The sequence below is a fragment of the Pieris napi genome, chromosome 5, assembly GCF_905475465.1.
Source record: "Pieris napi chromosome 5, ilPieNapi1.2, whole genome shotgun sequence".
Taxonomy (NCBI): Eukaryota; Metazoa; Arthropoda; class Insecta; order Lepidoptera; family Pieridae; genus Pieris; species Pieris napi.
The window spans coordinates 11,668,403-11,683,948 of record NC_062238.1 but is presented as its reverse complement, the minus strand read 5'-3'; the positions used below and the strand labels follow the sequence as shown (position 1 = coordinate 11,683,948).

The 15,546-nt window shown below is 34.2% G+C and overlaps 1 protein-coding gene across 2 annotated transcripts in view; it reads right to left on the bottom strand.

Annotated features, from left to right (window-relative positions):
* Window positions 1–76: 76 nt before the first annotated feature.
* LOC125049301 (CD63 antigen-like) overlaps window positions 77–15,546 on the bottom strand; it is a 33,281-nt gene continuing 17,811 nt past the window's right edge. The window contains exons 2-6 of one of the 2 annotated variants that reach the window (XM_047648446.1): window positions 6,678–6,866; window positions 4,714–4,884; window positions 4,097–4,309; window positions 3,182–3,273; window positions 77–1,165 (exon numbers count right to left, since the gene is read on the bottom strand). In XM_047648446.1, the coding sequence (XP_047504402.1) occupies window positions 3,202–3,273; window positions 4,097–4,309; window positions 4,714–4,884; window positions 6,678–6,866 (645 nt within the window). In that variant the 3' untranslated portion in view covers window positions 77–1,165; window positions 3,182–3,201. The remainder of the gene's footprint in view (window positions 1,166–3,181; window positions 3,274–4,096; window positions 4,310–4,713; window positions 4,885–6,677; window positions 6,867–15,546) is intronic. The other variant, XM_047648447.1, reaches the window with a different exon arrangement.

Sequence of the window (15,546 nt, the reverse complement as noted above, 5' to 3'; positions counted from 1 at the left end):
TGGATTCCTGAATTTGTTAAATGTTGTTTTTTTATAAACTTATTCTATCGGTATTCGTAGTAAATAAAATACACGGTTTCTTTATCGTTTTATTAAATACAATAAATTCACAAAAGCTGTTACTTTAGAAATGCACAAGAGATTCAAACGATAGATTTGCTCCCTTTATATTTACAATCCGTGAAACAGAAATGCATACAAACTTTAATAAACACTTTACATACAAATATAAATTGGACGTAGAAGAATTTACTTACTTATATGTTATATATTAGAAAATACTTAATCATTAAAGGCCTCATGGTATTTTAATTTGGAGACTCTGATACAGATCTAGGAATTAAGATTATAAACACACTTTTACAACTTACGCTCAATTTTTTTTAAATCTTGTGACTGTAGATCTTATTTTGCAAACAAAATTTGTATAGTCAGATAGTTACCATAGGTTTTTATTTTGCTGTTTGATTTTAGTCATTTAAAAACTGTAAGTTAATAAAACATGACAACTGACAACTACTTTGACACTTGATTTGATGACACAGTGTCATGATGGTTTATGCTAGTTTAAGTGTAATAGAATTTGTTTTAGTACTTTTTTTCATGATATATATTTTTTAGACTTCAGATAATATGAGACCTTATGTAACATGAGATACAAACTAACTTAACATTACTTAATTAAATATAACGCGTTAAGCGGTCAACTAAAATAATCATGGGCTTAATTTGAATGATAAATTTAAATATGTCAGGTAGTCAATATAAAAATATACTATACTAACATACAAATTGTATTTTTAAATATACTAAAATATCTTTAAAACGTCAGAAAGAAATTGATAATTTTTTACCATAGGTATTGAGCGAATAAAGCTAGTCATACACTCATTTTTGCTTATAAATAGAACTTTAACCTGATTAAAACGCGGTAAATTAACATTCTTTATTTGTACGATTTAACGCGTTTAAACATTTGAAAAGTGTATTTTACTCGCGTAAAAAGGGTTTAATACAAATAACTCGTTAAAATATAATCGGCCTCAAACTTGAACACTCAAAACTTGGTAACAATTTCGAAAATGAGAGGTGGGTTTCGATTCGTTATAAAATTGTACGTTAAAATATCGTTATTTGATCTGTGGTGTTGCCAGCTTACGCGTACCTGCAAAATAGGAGATATTAAAAATACCGAATTTTATAAAACAATAAAACCATTGTCACTGGTACCGTTGCGAAAATTAATCACGAAACGTATAACAATTAACCAAAATTCATGCAATTTACTTTTTACAATACTCACCAGTAATCCAATATTGTATGTAATTAAAACAAATATTAATGATTACATTTATTTAAAATTATCATCTCACAAATCCTTTGATTACAATTTGGCACAAATCTAATTTGTACTAAAAATTATTATCTCAAAAGGCTGGAAGGGGCGTAGACACAAGGTTAAACCATTTTAAATCAAACATAGAATTTTCATGAAAATAAAAAAACAAACGCTACTTATTCGACCCTTCCAACCTGATTTCCTTATTTTCCTAAAAACATTTTTTTTTTAAATTACAGAAACCCATAAAGATAGTACAAATCATGTAAAGACATAGAAAAGCTCACAATGTTACATTAGCAGTCCTTTTTGCTCTTTTTAAAATTATTTATGTTATTTAAGTTTTGTTTTTTTTTAATTAATCAAATTTCAAATTGAAATCTATAGAAAAGACTGTATTTTAACCTTATCGGTAAACATATTCGAGATGTTTTTATATGTATACCGCTCTCGAAGTGAGCAAAAAGGGCTGCTGAATTTGGCAACACTTAACAAACCATCAACCATAAACATTGATTACAAAAGCAATTGTGCAACGTCCATTAATAAAACTAAGTCATAATAAAATAATAGGAATCATAAACATGTTCCTGGTCATTGAAGGTAGATCAAGGTGATCAATAATTATGAATTGATTTAATATATAATTTATAATACGGCATAAAAAATTCAATGAAATATTTTGACAATTGACATTGTATTTGGTATTGCCAGCTCAATGTGTTTTTCACATTTAGGCAATTATTATTTATTGCAGATTTTTTATAGCATAAGATGTGGAAGCAAAAATGGACGTTGCAAACTAAATCTAAAATTTGCGCATGTTAGTAAAGCTAGTAGCAACATAACAATTGAAGAACTAAAATAACACAATTATTTTAGTTCTAGAAAAGGTTACATCAAGAATATGTTATATTGCGAATACATACACCAGTGCAGCACAAACTGTACGAGTCAATACGATAATGTCAATGTCAGTTCTTGACAGCTTGTACGATTTTTAAACTTAACGACTATTAATGCGATGTATATTGCTTGTTTAGTTCCAAATACACCCACGGAGCAAATGTCCATACAAAAATCTATAGTTTTAAATATAACTAAAGTTAGTTAGTGCTCTAGATTACAATGATTTAACTGTCAACCAGTTATGAAGAATTGGTCCTAAAATGTTTTATAAAAACATAATCAGTCTAATTCAAGTCTTTTAAAGTAATCTTTAGTCTTTCGGTCAAATTTTGTTTCCGCTATGATGAAAATAAACAAAAGTGTACTTTACTGTATAAAGTTTTTAAAAGTTAGTTTAGAAAAAGTTGTTCACTGCGTCACATTGGGTTCTAGCTCATAAATCGAGAGAGAACAACGCCTATGGGGTCGTTCAAGTACTACGTAAGCAGATTGACTGCAATTTATCCCCCCCCCCCCCCCCCCCCTCCTCTTGTCAGCAAACGTATTAGCAAAGCTCTCAAAAATAATAGAACATAAACATATTAATTTTTTGTTGGAATCCTCGAAAATGCATTTCATTTTCAAGTGTGTGGTGTATAAAAAAATAAATAATTACTGTTGACGTAATCACCAAAGAAAATCAAAGACCCCCCCCCCCCCCCATAGTCCTTACGTAACACTTGGTCGGCCCCTATATAAGAGTACCATCCCCTTAAGAAATTTCCCAGTGCTGTATGTATAAACATACAAACCTCCCCTCAATATTGCATAAAAATGCGTGTTAAATAAAATCCATTTGCAATGAAGCACACATCAATTCCACAAAGCTTTGGATTTTATCATGCATGCGACCGGTTAGAACAAAAAATTAAAAACCAAATAATGTGTAGGTACCAGTTCTAATGTACAAAATATTAGTAGTGAGACCTTCTGTCCATGTTTCTGATTGAGTTCGCGAGGCACAACGAGAAAAGAGCTCCGACCACCTGAAAAGTATAGAGAAATATAAAACCTCATCATAAACAAGTGTTTGTTTCTTTTGCAAATGGCCAAAGATAATTTAGCATAAACTTCACAGACATTATGTACTAATCAAATTGTAAATATGAGTATTAAAATAGGATATTGTATAAAAAGTACAATTTTATATAAATACTAGCAGATAGGCCAAGCGTTGCTGTGGCTAAGGTTTTTGTTATACATATTACATAGTAGTAAACTATTCAAGGGAAACGGTAGGAGAACTTATGTGAAAGGTAGATAGCTTATGTGAAACGTTGGTACTTTTAACACGGCGCCATCTGTTAGAATTGTATAAATAATAAACTTAATTTGCAAAAAAATAATATTGCGGGTATCAATTGAGATGGAAGCTATCCTATCTTTTAAGTTAGATCATACTGCACACAGTGTCCAAATTTGATTGATATCGAGCGGTCTTATCGCTAACAAGCGATTTATTCCAGGCAACCAAATTATTATTATTCAATTATTATTTAAACTAATGTGGAACAATAAAAAATAAACACCTACAAAGGGTAAAGTACAAGAAGTGTTACTATAACTAAAATAAAATAAAGAAAAATAAGAATAAATTAAAATTTTTAATGCCAATCAAAAGGTTAACTGAGTCACAATAATTAATATATATAAGTAGTAGCTAATCACGAGGCTTAAAAAAAATGATCAAAAAGAATATTTTTAAATAAATTTAAAGACAGCTCGTCTGATATCAATTCGTAAGGGATTCCATATATTGTTCATAAACACTGATATATAAAAATTATTAATTTGATATATTAATCATACCTCAATACAGGCCAGACCAATAGCAACGCCAGCGATGACCTTACTCCACTTCTCATATTGCTCTCCCAATTTAGTTGAGCAGCCTGTGGAGTTGGCATCAGCGATCGTACAGGTATCACCCAGAAGTTTTCCAGTCACACCCAGCTTGGTACAACAACTTTTGGGGACGTTCAAATAGTAATCAGCCGGACTGTATTTGCCGCAACATTCCAACTGAAATTGTATATAAAGTTCTGTATAATAGACAAAGTAATTACTTCCTTTTTAATATAAAGAATAGAGCAGACACAAGCCTCTATGCCGAACCCTAGTCATTTAATACATGATGGGTTGGATCCTACTCAAGATTCCACTATCGAAATCTCCATGTTTTATCTATATTCTGGGCATGAAAAGGTCATCGCATACGAAGTATGGGCCATCATTGGCCGACATAACAACACAAAACCCTGATTACAGATTAGAAACAAATGAAGTTTGTAAGACATGAATTAATGTTACAATGTACTTTTAAATTGCTTGGTCTATTGATTTTTGAACTGTATATTACTTAGGAGTAAAATCAAATTATGTAATGTTCATTAGTTTAAAAAATATGGATTATAGGTGAGACTTACCTGTTGCTCGAGGTTGCTGAAGAGAGTCTTTGAGGCCTCATCATTCTTGGCGTTATCGAACAGTTTGTCCACTGACTTGACAAGGGCAGCCTTCAAGTTCTGCTGGTAGGCGAACAAGAGTACTCCCAGAGCTACTTGAACGATGATGATGACCAAGAGGAAGACGGCGTACTGTAATTAAAATTATTTGAATAAATTTTCACGTATATTTATTTATTAAGGAAACTAAACAGATACATTACTATATACAGTAAAAAATAAAAATAAATGTAAAACAAAATAAATAGACACATTGGACATATCCACAAAAAAAGTTTCACTGATAAAAAATACAATACAAGTAAAACAAGACAAAACATGACAGCACAAAATTTACCACTAAACTAGCAGCTATAAAAAAAAAAAGGAAGATACAAGGCTTAAGACATTAAGAGTTTTAACTTATTCTTAAATGAAGCAGTAGAGGAGTGCGAAAAAGGGTCGATGTTAGTGACAGAATCCAAGGTGGAACACATCCTGTGAAGAGGCTCACGGAACCCAATGTTGGTTCTGGGAGTCGGAAGGTTAAAAGTTCTGTGCAAGCGCAGAGATCTGGCAGGAACATTAAATGGTATCAGTTCGAGAAGATGGGAACAAGTTATTTCATTTCCACATATTTTTCTAATAGTATACACAACACTTTAACATCTATCACCTATATGTGAAATAATGTATTCTTACAAATAATAAAAAACGTAATTATGACCTCACTAGAACACTTAATATGGTATATTTGTTGTCATGGTTCCTATTATCTTAAGAAAAAAATAATCTTGCGAAAAAGCACAATAGATTTAATGCACTTTTAAAGGGCATTAAGTGTCATAAAGTTTTGTTTGTAGATTTTGGTTTTTGTTTGTATGCTTAGGGTTTAGGATGTAAACTTAAGGACGAACCCTAGGGTAGAAGACGCGGAGTAAATAGAAGATATACCCTTCTCCTACTTCCTATGTGGTATATCTCTCTTACGCGCCTTGTAGGAACTACTCGAGGCAGCTTTAGTGGGTATTGCACATAGTCTCTGAATAGCAGAGATTCTGAAGTGGGTCTAGTCCACTAGACCCTGCAACTTCTGGGGGCAGGGGATGCGCAAATACATTTCCACCTCAGATATAAAAAAGGGGGGTGAACTTAACAAAATAATGGTCTGTTTGTTTCCCACTTTAAACCTTTTTTAAATATTTATTTCTAAACAACAATATCAGGAAAACATTAAGTATTGAAAAATGAAATTCGAAGTGATAGCCAAAAAGCAGCCTAGACGTGAAAATTAGTAGGTGATAAATGTAACGTTTTATGCAAACATAGGACAATTGAATTGCACGATTTAGTACTGCTAATGGAATTTATAAACAGAAAAGTAGAAGGAAAGTCGCTTTCGAGGCGTTGTATGTGCTTTGTTTGATTAACAATCAGATTCTGTACTATTGTTATGTGGTGTTTGAGAATTCCTTGACTTTTAAGTAGGGTCCAACTTGAGCCCGGTGAAACAAATCGTTAAAACGAGAATTATAGCGTTTTGTCCCTTGTTAATAAAATCTCTATTAATTCAATATTCCAGAGTCACACATTGTGTCTTTTTCAGCCGTGCTCTTCATTTCTGAAGTTCCGCACAACTTCCTCCACTCTCCCCTGTCATTGGCAAGCCACGCCTGGGTGATGGTAAGACCGGTCTTTACTGGATCGGTCCAGCCAGTTGGGGATCGGCCTCGAGATCTGGTGCCCTCCACTCTGCCGCTCAGTTTTTCTAAGCTTTCTAGACCTCTGCGTGTTACATGTCTAAATATCTCTTAGTATGGACACGTTTGTTTCTTTAGCCGTTCAGGGAAATACAAATATCCGTGTATAGCTCTATAAAAAGCTCTTATTATAAAAAAACACCTAACAGCTAATAGATAGTCAATACAGATATGAAGATTACTGACCGTTACAACCATACAGTGACTCTCCCTTATCGCTCCACAACAGCCGAAGAAGGCAATCACGAACATGATCGCTCCGATCACGATGAACACCCATGGTGCGACCGTGATGTGACCTTCGAGCTCGCTCTTTAAGACAGTCCAGTTCAGCAGCACCGCAACACCGATTCCGACTACTGCGAGTCCGAGGAGCTGGAAAAATAATAAATTGCTAATTAGATTATTATAATATGGTATAAACATATAAACAAAACTGACTGGAGGGGGCCCAATTGAAGTTATAAATTACATGATCTTCGAAGATATCGACTTTATTTGTAAAAAATCCTGGGATTATAATTTACACATGGGCATAAGAATAGAATTTCTATAAACTACATGAAATAAAAGCTTTTTAAATTTATTCATTTTTATTTTATTTTTATTTCTCTCTACATATTATTGGGTCAAAATAACTAACAACTTTAAGGTTATATCTATGAATAAAATATTATAAGTCGAGTCAGCACGGGCAACGACTCCCGTATATCAAAATCCAACATGTTTTTTATAGTGTGTAAGATTTGGGAAACCTTTTAAGTAAAAAATACCTATCAGGGTTCCCAGCTCTTCCATAACAAACTTAATATTAAAAACCATTTTTTTAATTACAATGTTTTTGACTTTGACACATATCTAACTTTCTTACTCATTGTACTCAAACATCTTCAAAGGTTTGCGATAATAATAAACGTCGTATTGAATCTCGCAAATGTCAAAAGTGTACGCCCATTTGTTACGAAGATTAGGTCACTTAAATCTATAAATACGAGTGATCTAAGGCCTATGTCGGCCAACTCCAAACCGCACATAAACAGTGTTTTAACCTAGCGTTAACCACCACTTAATCAGGCTTTATTAGAACACTCAAATAAAGATAAAGTGTTAAGTGATATGACATTACACTATCGTTGCTTAAACATACTAACAACAATTAAACTTAAATGATAAGGAATCAAAGAGAAAAGATTTAAAGGAAATTTAATAATAGAAAAAAATAAAATACAAATAACGCTGAATATACAATCATAAAGTAACTGAACGAAAGGAGTGTATATAGAATACTAATCCTTGGGATTGATTTGCTCCAGTTCAAATATTTATGGCTGCTCTGCCTTACAAACAATTTGTATGACTCAAAACTTGACGATTAAAAAGAGTGGCGGAGAGTTTCTTGCCAGTTCTATGCCCTTGACTTGCGAACTGGTGGTAAATTTAGAAACAATTTAACATTTTGATTTTTATGAGAATTTAGAAATAAAAATTGATTAAATTAAATGGAATATGATGCAAAATGATGATATTGAATGCGTAAAAAATGGAAATAAACAAAAACAAAATAAAATAAAATTACGTAAAGTCTAAGAAACGGACAATTTAATAGTGGTCAGACAAAATTTGCTTATGCCTAAACCTGAACCCTTTTTTCTCAGTGCTCTTGCTTGTGCTCTTTATGCTTTTGCTTGTGCTCCTGCTTCTTCTTGTGTTGTGCTCCTGCTTTTGCTTGTGTTGTGCTCCTGCTGATGCCTGTGTGTTTATTTTATTTTCATCCTGTGACGAAACGACGAGTTACCAAAACCAGCAGCTTTCATTTTTATTTTTGATCTTGTCCTATTTTTTGTTATGTGTCCTTTTTAAGTTTCTTTTTTGTGTTTTTAAATTTGTTTTAAGTTATTGTTTTTTTTATGTTAGTTTATTAACTGTTGTGAATGCAGGCCGTGACCCTATCTTGTGATGGCACGTCGATCGCGTCCCATACATGTACATTTTGCAACAAGTCTTTCAAATCTTTGAAAGGCCTCAAAATACACATTTCTAAAACACACAGGAACTGTATTAGCCAAACCAGTTCACTTTTAGAAATCCATCCCATTATTCCGAGTGCGCCTACTTTTGCAGCCAACGCTCCAACTCCTTTTCATACATTACTTAGCCATTTGAAAAATAGTATACCCATTGTTAAAAGAATCCCTCGCGGAGCACGAATAACTGTTGCTACACATTTGTCAAAATTAATCCAGAAATGTTATATAAGCAATTGTACTCAAGACTGGCAGAACTTATTTTTATTTTCATACAGTACACTACACATAATAAAAACTGATGAACCGAATTTATCCCTGACACAAAAGATAAAGAATAACTGTGCTGTAAGTTCCTCACCTTCTCCCGCACCTCTAATTAAACATGATGCCCCTTTTAATCGCAAAAAACTCATCGAGAACAAAATTTGTGACGGAGATCTTAAAGGTGCCGCTCGTCTTTTGTTCTCCAATGACGTGCTATCGCCAGATACGCCTGACACCCTTGACGCATTACGGACAAAACATCCCCCAGCTCCAGTAAACCCATATTTTCTCGACCCACCAACAGCAGGGCAAGCATGCCTTCAAATTCGAAACAAAGATGTAACTGATGCAATTTTATCTTTTAAACCAGGTTCGGCAGCAGGATTGGATGGAATCTCACCCCAACATTTGAAAGATTTAACATCGCATTCTGTGGGTGATGCAGGCGAGCAACTTATTAACTCGATCACAAAATTAATAAATTTTATGTATTCCGGGGATGTCAATACAGAAATTGTTCCCATTCTTTTCGGCGCGAACCTCATTGCCCTCACTAAAAAGGACGGAGGGGTGAGACCAATTGCTGTTGGTTCAACACTAAGACGTCTGGCTTCCAAAATTGCTGTTCGACATATTTTACCAAAATTAAATTCAGAATTTGAACCTGTACAGTTAGGCTTCGGTGTGAAAGGAGGGTGTGAGGCAGCCGTCCATGCCCTACGCTCTTTCCTAAGTCACGAACAGCCAGACGTGTTGCTCAAAATTGATGTGAAAAATGCATTTAATTCGGTAAATAGGGATACCCTGCTGACTGAAATAAAACAACATATACCGGAAATATACAATTATCTTCTTCTCAGTTACGCTGATCCAACTAAATTGTTATATCGTTCTAATGAACTTTCCTCGGAAGTAGGTTGTCAACAGGGTGATCCCCTTGGGCCTGCAATTTTTAGTTTGGCTATAAATCCCATAATCAATAATTTAAATTCTAATTTCAATGTTTGGTATTTGGACGACGGAACCCTAGGAGGTGATGTGGATACTGTGTTTTCGGACCTTCTTTTAATCAAAAATAAATTTGAAGCCATTGGTTTGGAGCTTAATTTTAACAAATGCGAACTTTTCATAAATAACTGCGACTTAAATTTAAATGATGTAAAAAAAAAATTTCAAATTTTGGCTCCAAATATTAAAATAGTTAACAGGAATTCCCTTTACCTTTTAGGTTCTCCAATTTTCAATGAATCTATTTCTGATTATATTCATACTTCAATTACTAAATTTCAAAATTCTGCTGACCGTCTCCTTGAAATTAGTCCACATTATGCACTTTGCATCTTAAAATTCTGTCTTTTCCTCCCAAAATTTACGTATGTGCTCCGTTGCTGCTCCTTTTGGAATCACCCAGATATTTTAACACCATTAGACGACTTAATCAAAATTAGCTTAGAATCACTTCTTAATATGCAGCTGAACGAGCAATCTTGGACCCAAGCTTCCCTACCCATCCGTTATGGTGGTTTAGGGATTCGCAAAATTTCCAGTGTCGCTTTACCAGCCTTTCTATCTTCTGTCCATAGTTCAGCAAATCTCATAAGTAAAATTTTAAGGGCATCCCCTTCAAACTTTGAGATTGCTGGCTTGGAAGAAGCTAGAAACGCTTTCTTGATTGCATGCCCAGGTCAAAATTTTCCATTATCTCTAAATTCACAGAGGAGCTGGGATGACATACACTGCAAGTTGACTTTTGACGATCTTTTGAGTCGTAGTACAGGTTCGGCGCGTGCTAGGCTTTTGGCCGTGGGTACGCATGAGGCCGGCTACTGGCTTCACGCTTACCCATCGTCAAATACAGGAACTTTTCTTGAGCCTGACACGCTTCGAATCGCAACCTGTCTACGGCTTGGGGTTCCGGTCTGCGCTCCTCATATATGTCCCTGTGGCAGTGATGTCGACAAGTTAGGACATCACGGCCTGTCATGCCAAAAAAGTGCAGGCCGCTTCTCGAGACATGCCGCACTTAACGATATCATACGCCGTTCCCTTGCCACCGTCAACGTGCCAAGTCTTCTTGAGCCAAGTGGTATTGCAAGAGACGATGGCAAGAGACCGGACGGTATGAGTTTGATTCCATGGAAGATGGGTCGGGTACTGGTATGGGATGCAACCTGTTCAGACACGCTGGCCCCTTCCCATCTACATGGAACCAACTACAGAGCTGGTGCGGCTTGTGAAGCGGCAGAAAAAAATAAAGCATGCAAATACAGGGGTCTGGGCTCTGAATATGATTTTGTCCCATTCGGTGTCGAGACCCTTGGTCCGTGGGGTCCTAGCGCTTTAAGGCTTTTTAAAGAAATTTCAAAAAGGTTAGTCGACATCACAGGAGACCGAAGATCTGGCAGCTACCTCGGACAAAGAATTAGTCTAGCAATTCAAAGGGGGAACGCTGCCAGTATCTTCGGAACCTTGCCTAAAGGGACTCCTTTTAATGATATATTTTAGTTTATGTTAAGTTTCGTTATTTATTTCAATGTATATTATTTTATTATTATTAGTTTATGTTTATAAGTTTAATTTAGTTAATATTACTGATGAAATGTTTATTACACAAACTTAATGTATTCCTTACATATTATTATTATATTTAACATCTATTCTGTGGACGTTTATAAGTGTACTTGGTCACCTATATTAATATAGTTATTTTGAGTTTGTAGAATAATATTGATTAAAAGCCACAACAAGGAAATCAGTATTTTGTATCACAACGTAACGTGACCGCAATAGTACAATTATATTTTAATTATCTATAATTACAAAGATAATCAATATCTATGTATTTTACATACAAGAAACGGGAAAGGAGTTTTTTTATACAGCAGGTGGCAAACGGACAGCCACACTAACATTGCCAGAGGCCTTTTAAGAATTGGTATGCTTTTTTTTTTAATGACTCTAAGTCGACTTGGTTTAACATTCAATGGGATGCTGGTTTCACATAATGATGGTCACCTAAACCTGCCTAAAACGCTCAGTTGTGTAACGACGGACGTCCAGGTGATACGAGTGGAATTCCGTATTCTGGCCTCTGATAAAATTCAGCTGCAGGTAGTAATCTGAACAAATCTGAATACTGTCCGTGGCAAATGCGGTAGAAGATACAGAGAGACCCCACATGTCTACGCAATGCCAAGGGATCAAATCGCTCGTAAACGGATACTTCTAAAACATGAGTTCATGAGACACAACTATTAAAATTTGTACGAAAAATACAAGCATTCGGCGGAGTTCCGCCCATACTTGGTTGATCGGCTTTAATCCGTTTCGGTTCGTCACTTCGCAAACCGTATAGGATATCCACCCTCCGTGTGATTTTCCCGACCACTGTATGCGTTTCTATATACTACTACTAAACACTACGCGTTTCTATATATGTACTACTACTACACACACTTTCTGTATTCTAATACTACTACTACATACTTTATCTTACTGAGGCTTTATTAAAAGCGGGTTAGTCAGGCGTTATTAGAAAACTACTCGTATTTATTACGAATGGTATTTATTCCCTATACGAATATCATATAATATAAATCTAACGCATTTTCTTAAATTACGCTTAACTCATAAAAGAGGCATTACTGTTTAGATAGAACAAGCTATCTTAAAAATGTATCCATTTTTTTAATAGACTAAAGACTTTTAAAGACTTTTTCTAACTAATCAATACATACAAAATTTATTTATACCAGTGTATGTAATCACAGTAGAGCTTACATATTGACATTGTCTCACCCATGCGTCACATTGCGCAAGAGTGCACAGATGGCGGGATATTGGGGTCAAACGGGTTTATTTCATTTAAGCTTTCACTTCCAACGTAATGCTTTTATCATATAAATATAGTTATAAATTATAGAGAGATAAAAAATGTTTCGCATTCTTGTTTCTTGCGTAAATTCACAAAACCTCTCAGCCCCTTTAAGTAGAACCATCAAACTATTTCTGTGACTTAATAATTAGTTATTAATTCAATGGCTGGTAATATAATAATAGCTTTATTTTAATCCATACAATACATATATACTAACTAAAATATTGTATTTATATTTGGATCCCCCCGTAAACTTTTACGAACTTTTTGGAGGAGACTTCTCCTCCAAGGCAATCCACAATTTTTTATTTTTTTTCCTCTCTCTTGACTAGCCTCCACTGGCCGGTACGAAAAATTAATATAAAAAATCGAAAGCTCTCGTTCGCTATTGATAAGTTGCCTTACAGATGTCGCCAGCTGTTAAGTGGTATATTATTAGCGGCAACGTTTTAAGAAGATTATTTATTTGTCTTGGACATTTAAAAGTATATAAACGGGTATTGCTTACATTACTAATTAACTGTAATTATTAAAGCGTTCGTTATAAGCAGCCATTGCTTTTTTCCATACTCGACTCGCGACCTTTACTAATATATAGCTGGTGCTTTCATTGCTCAACGAATAAGTATCGCAATACAGCGAGAAAATGCTGGCAGCATTAAACACTGCCATGGGGACCAAACTTTTTAAATATTATTTAGATTAAAAATATTGTCAATACTGTATACTTGTGTGTTGGAAATAAATATTTAGGTTAATAGAATAAAACATAGAATTTAAAGTAATTTGAGATGTTTCATCCTTCACCAGTATACAGATAGATAACACCAACAAATTCTGATAAGAGTGCGACGAGTTCATTCAAGTAGGTTAGTGGGTGTGTACTTTGAAAGTATGTACCAAACAAAATTCAATTAACACATATATATACATTTAGGTAAATTCGCTTTTCGAAAGCTATAAGAAAATCATTTAGTACTCAATGTTAAAAGAAGGCCTTTTACAAATGTATAAGCGAAATTATTACATTTACATAACATTTACGTTACGAGAGCTTTTGAGCAATCTAAACATAAAAATGTATTAATAATAAATTCGTGTTTATATCGTTAAATTTATATTTATTTAAATATGTTGTACTCGAGTCAAAGCTCTAAAATGTAATAAAACGAGAGACTTAGCGCTCTCTGTAACTCCGAGATGTGAAAATCCAACATATTTTTGATATACGGAAGTCACACACTAGTAACTCGTTTCTGAATATCATCCTTAGAATCGTATTCAAAGACGTACATAAAACTGTACTAGGTAATAAGGAAAGATTTGTATATTTTGTACTACTACGATTTAAAAAGTTCACCATTATTTATTTCGTAATCCTACAGCTAACAAAATATATATATAAAAACTAACAATTACACTAAAAATATAGCCAAAAATGGAATACACAATGTTTACTAAAATGTTCAAACATTTACAAAAGGGAAAAAGCAATAAAAATTATTCAATACATTTAATAAAGTAATAATTTGGCTGTGGTAATTCTTAATACTCATTTTAACTATATTCTGCGACAGCCTAAACAAGTCAAGGCTTAAATATTGGTCGTTGTATGTCCGGGCTGCGCGATACAAAACTGAGATTTGCCCATATAACTCTATTCTCGATTGCTCTGACCATGAGTATATAGTTAATACAATAGTTAATAGGTACACAAAACTATGGACCCCGCCGGTCTAAGCTTTAAACATAATTTAAGACACATTCCATCATTAATCACTCATGACTGTATGAAGTCATAAAGGTGACGAATGTATGACTAGTTGCTAATTTTAAGTTATCGTGTACAATGTGTAATTATCAAAACTGAAAATGTGTGCGGTGACCTCATATGGGTAAACATTTTGTTTAAATTAATATTACAAGTAGGTAATCAGCCTCCTGTGCGTGACACACGTCGTCGACTTTTTGGGTCTTAACATGCCGGTTTCCTTATGTTTTCCTTCACCGTTCGAGCGAATGTTAAATGCGCACATAGAACGAAAGTCCATTGGTACACAGCCGGGGAACCTACGACCTCAGAGTCGCACGCTGAAGTCAACACTGCTCCCAAGTAGCATTTATAAATTTATAAATTGACCAGCTATTGGACTGTTATTTTATTTACGTGCATTTAATAGCATGGGGAATTAAAGAAATGGGAACTTAAATCCTTCAAGAAAATAGCGAACCAATTTTTTAAAGGCCGGCAACGCACCTTCGAACCCTTTGGCATTGAGTGTCCACGGTATTATTTAAAATCAGGTGGGCAAACATTCATCCTGAATACGCAACATTTTGTTTCGCTCAAGTCAAAACACATTTTCGTGTTTAGCATGTAAATTTAAAAAAAACACAAAAGACACGACTTATCATGTGCTAATCAATACGGGGTGAACGGTCGTAGTAAAAACGTAGTTGCCAGGTACCTAACGTATAAATAGTGTTTGCGAAATCTACCGAATCTAAAATAGTTCCTGCGTCGGCGCATCGACTTCTAGTTGAGATTTAAATGTTTTGGATGATCTCTCTTGAAAAGTTTTAGTTATTAGTATAAAATACTAGTTCGCCGTAGGTTTAAAGCATTTTAAGATGTGCTTATTATAAATTCACCCGTTGGTCTAGCCATTTTGAACACATTTCTTTTTTAATTTTCACCAGCATATACTTGCGTTCAAGAAATAACCTATCAAATTTAATAATATTAGCGTAAATTATATAATTAAATTAATAAAAGTTAGTTTGGGAAATTTGATACGAAATAATATTGCGCCTTAGAAATTTACGAAAATATTCAAAGATATTTTTGTGTTTGTATTTCTCAGAACCAAAGCAAACATAGCCACAT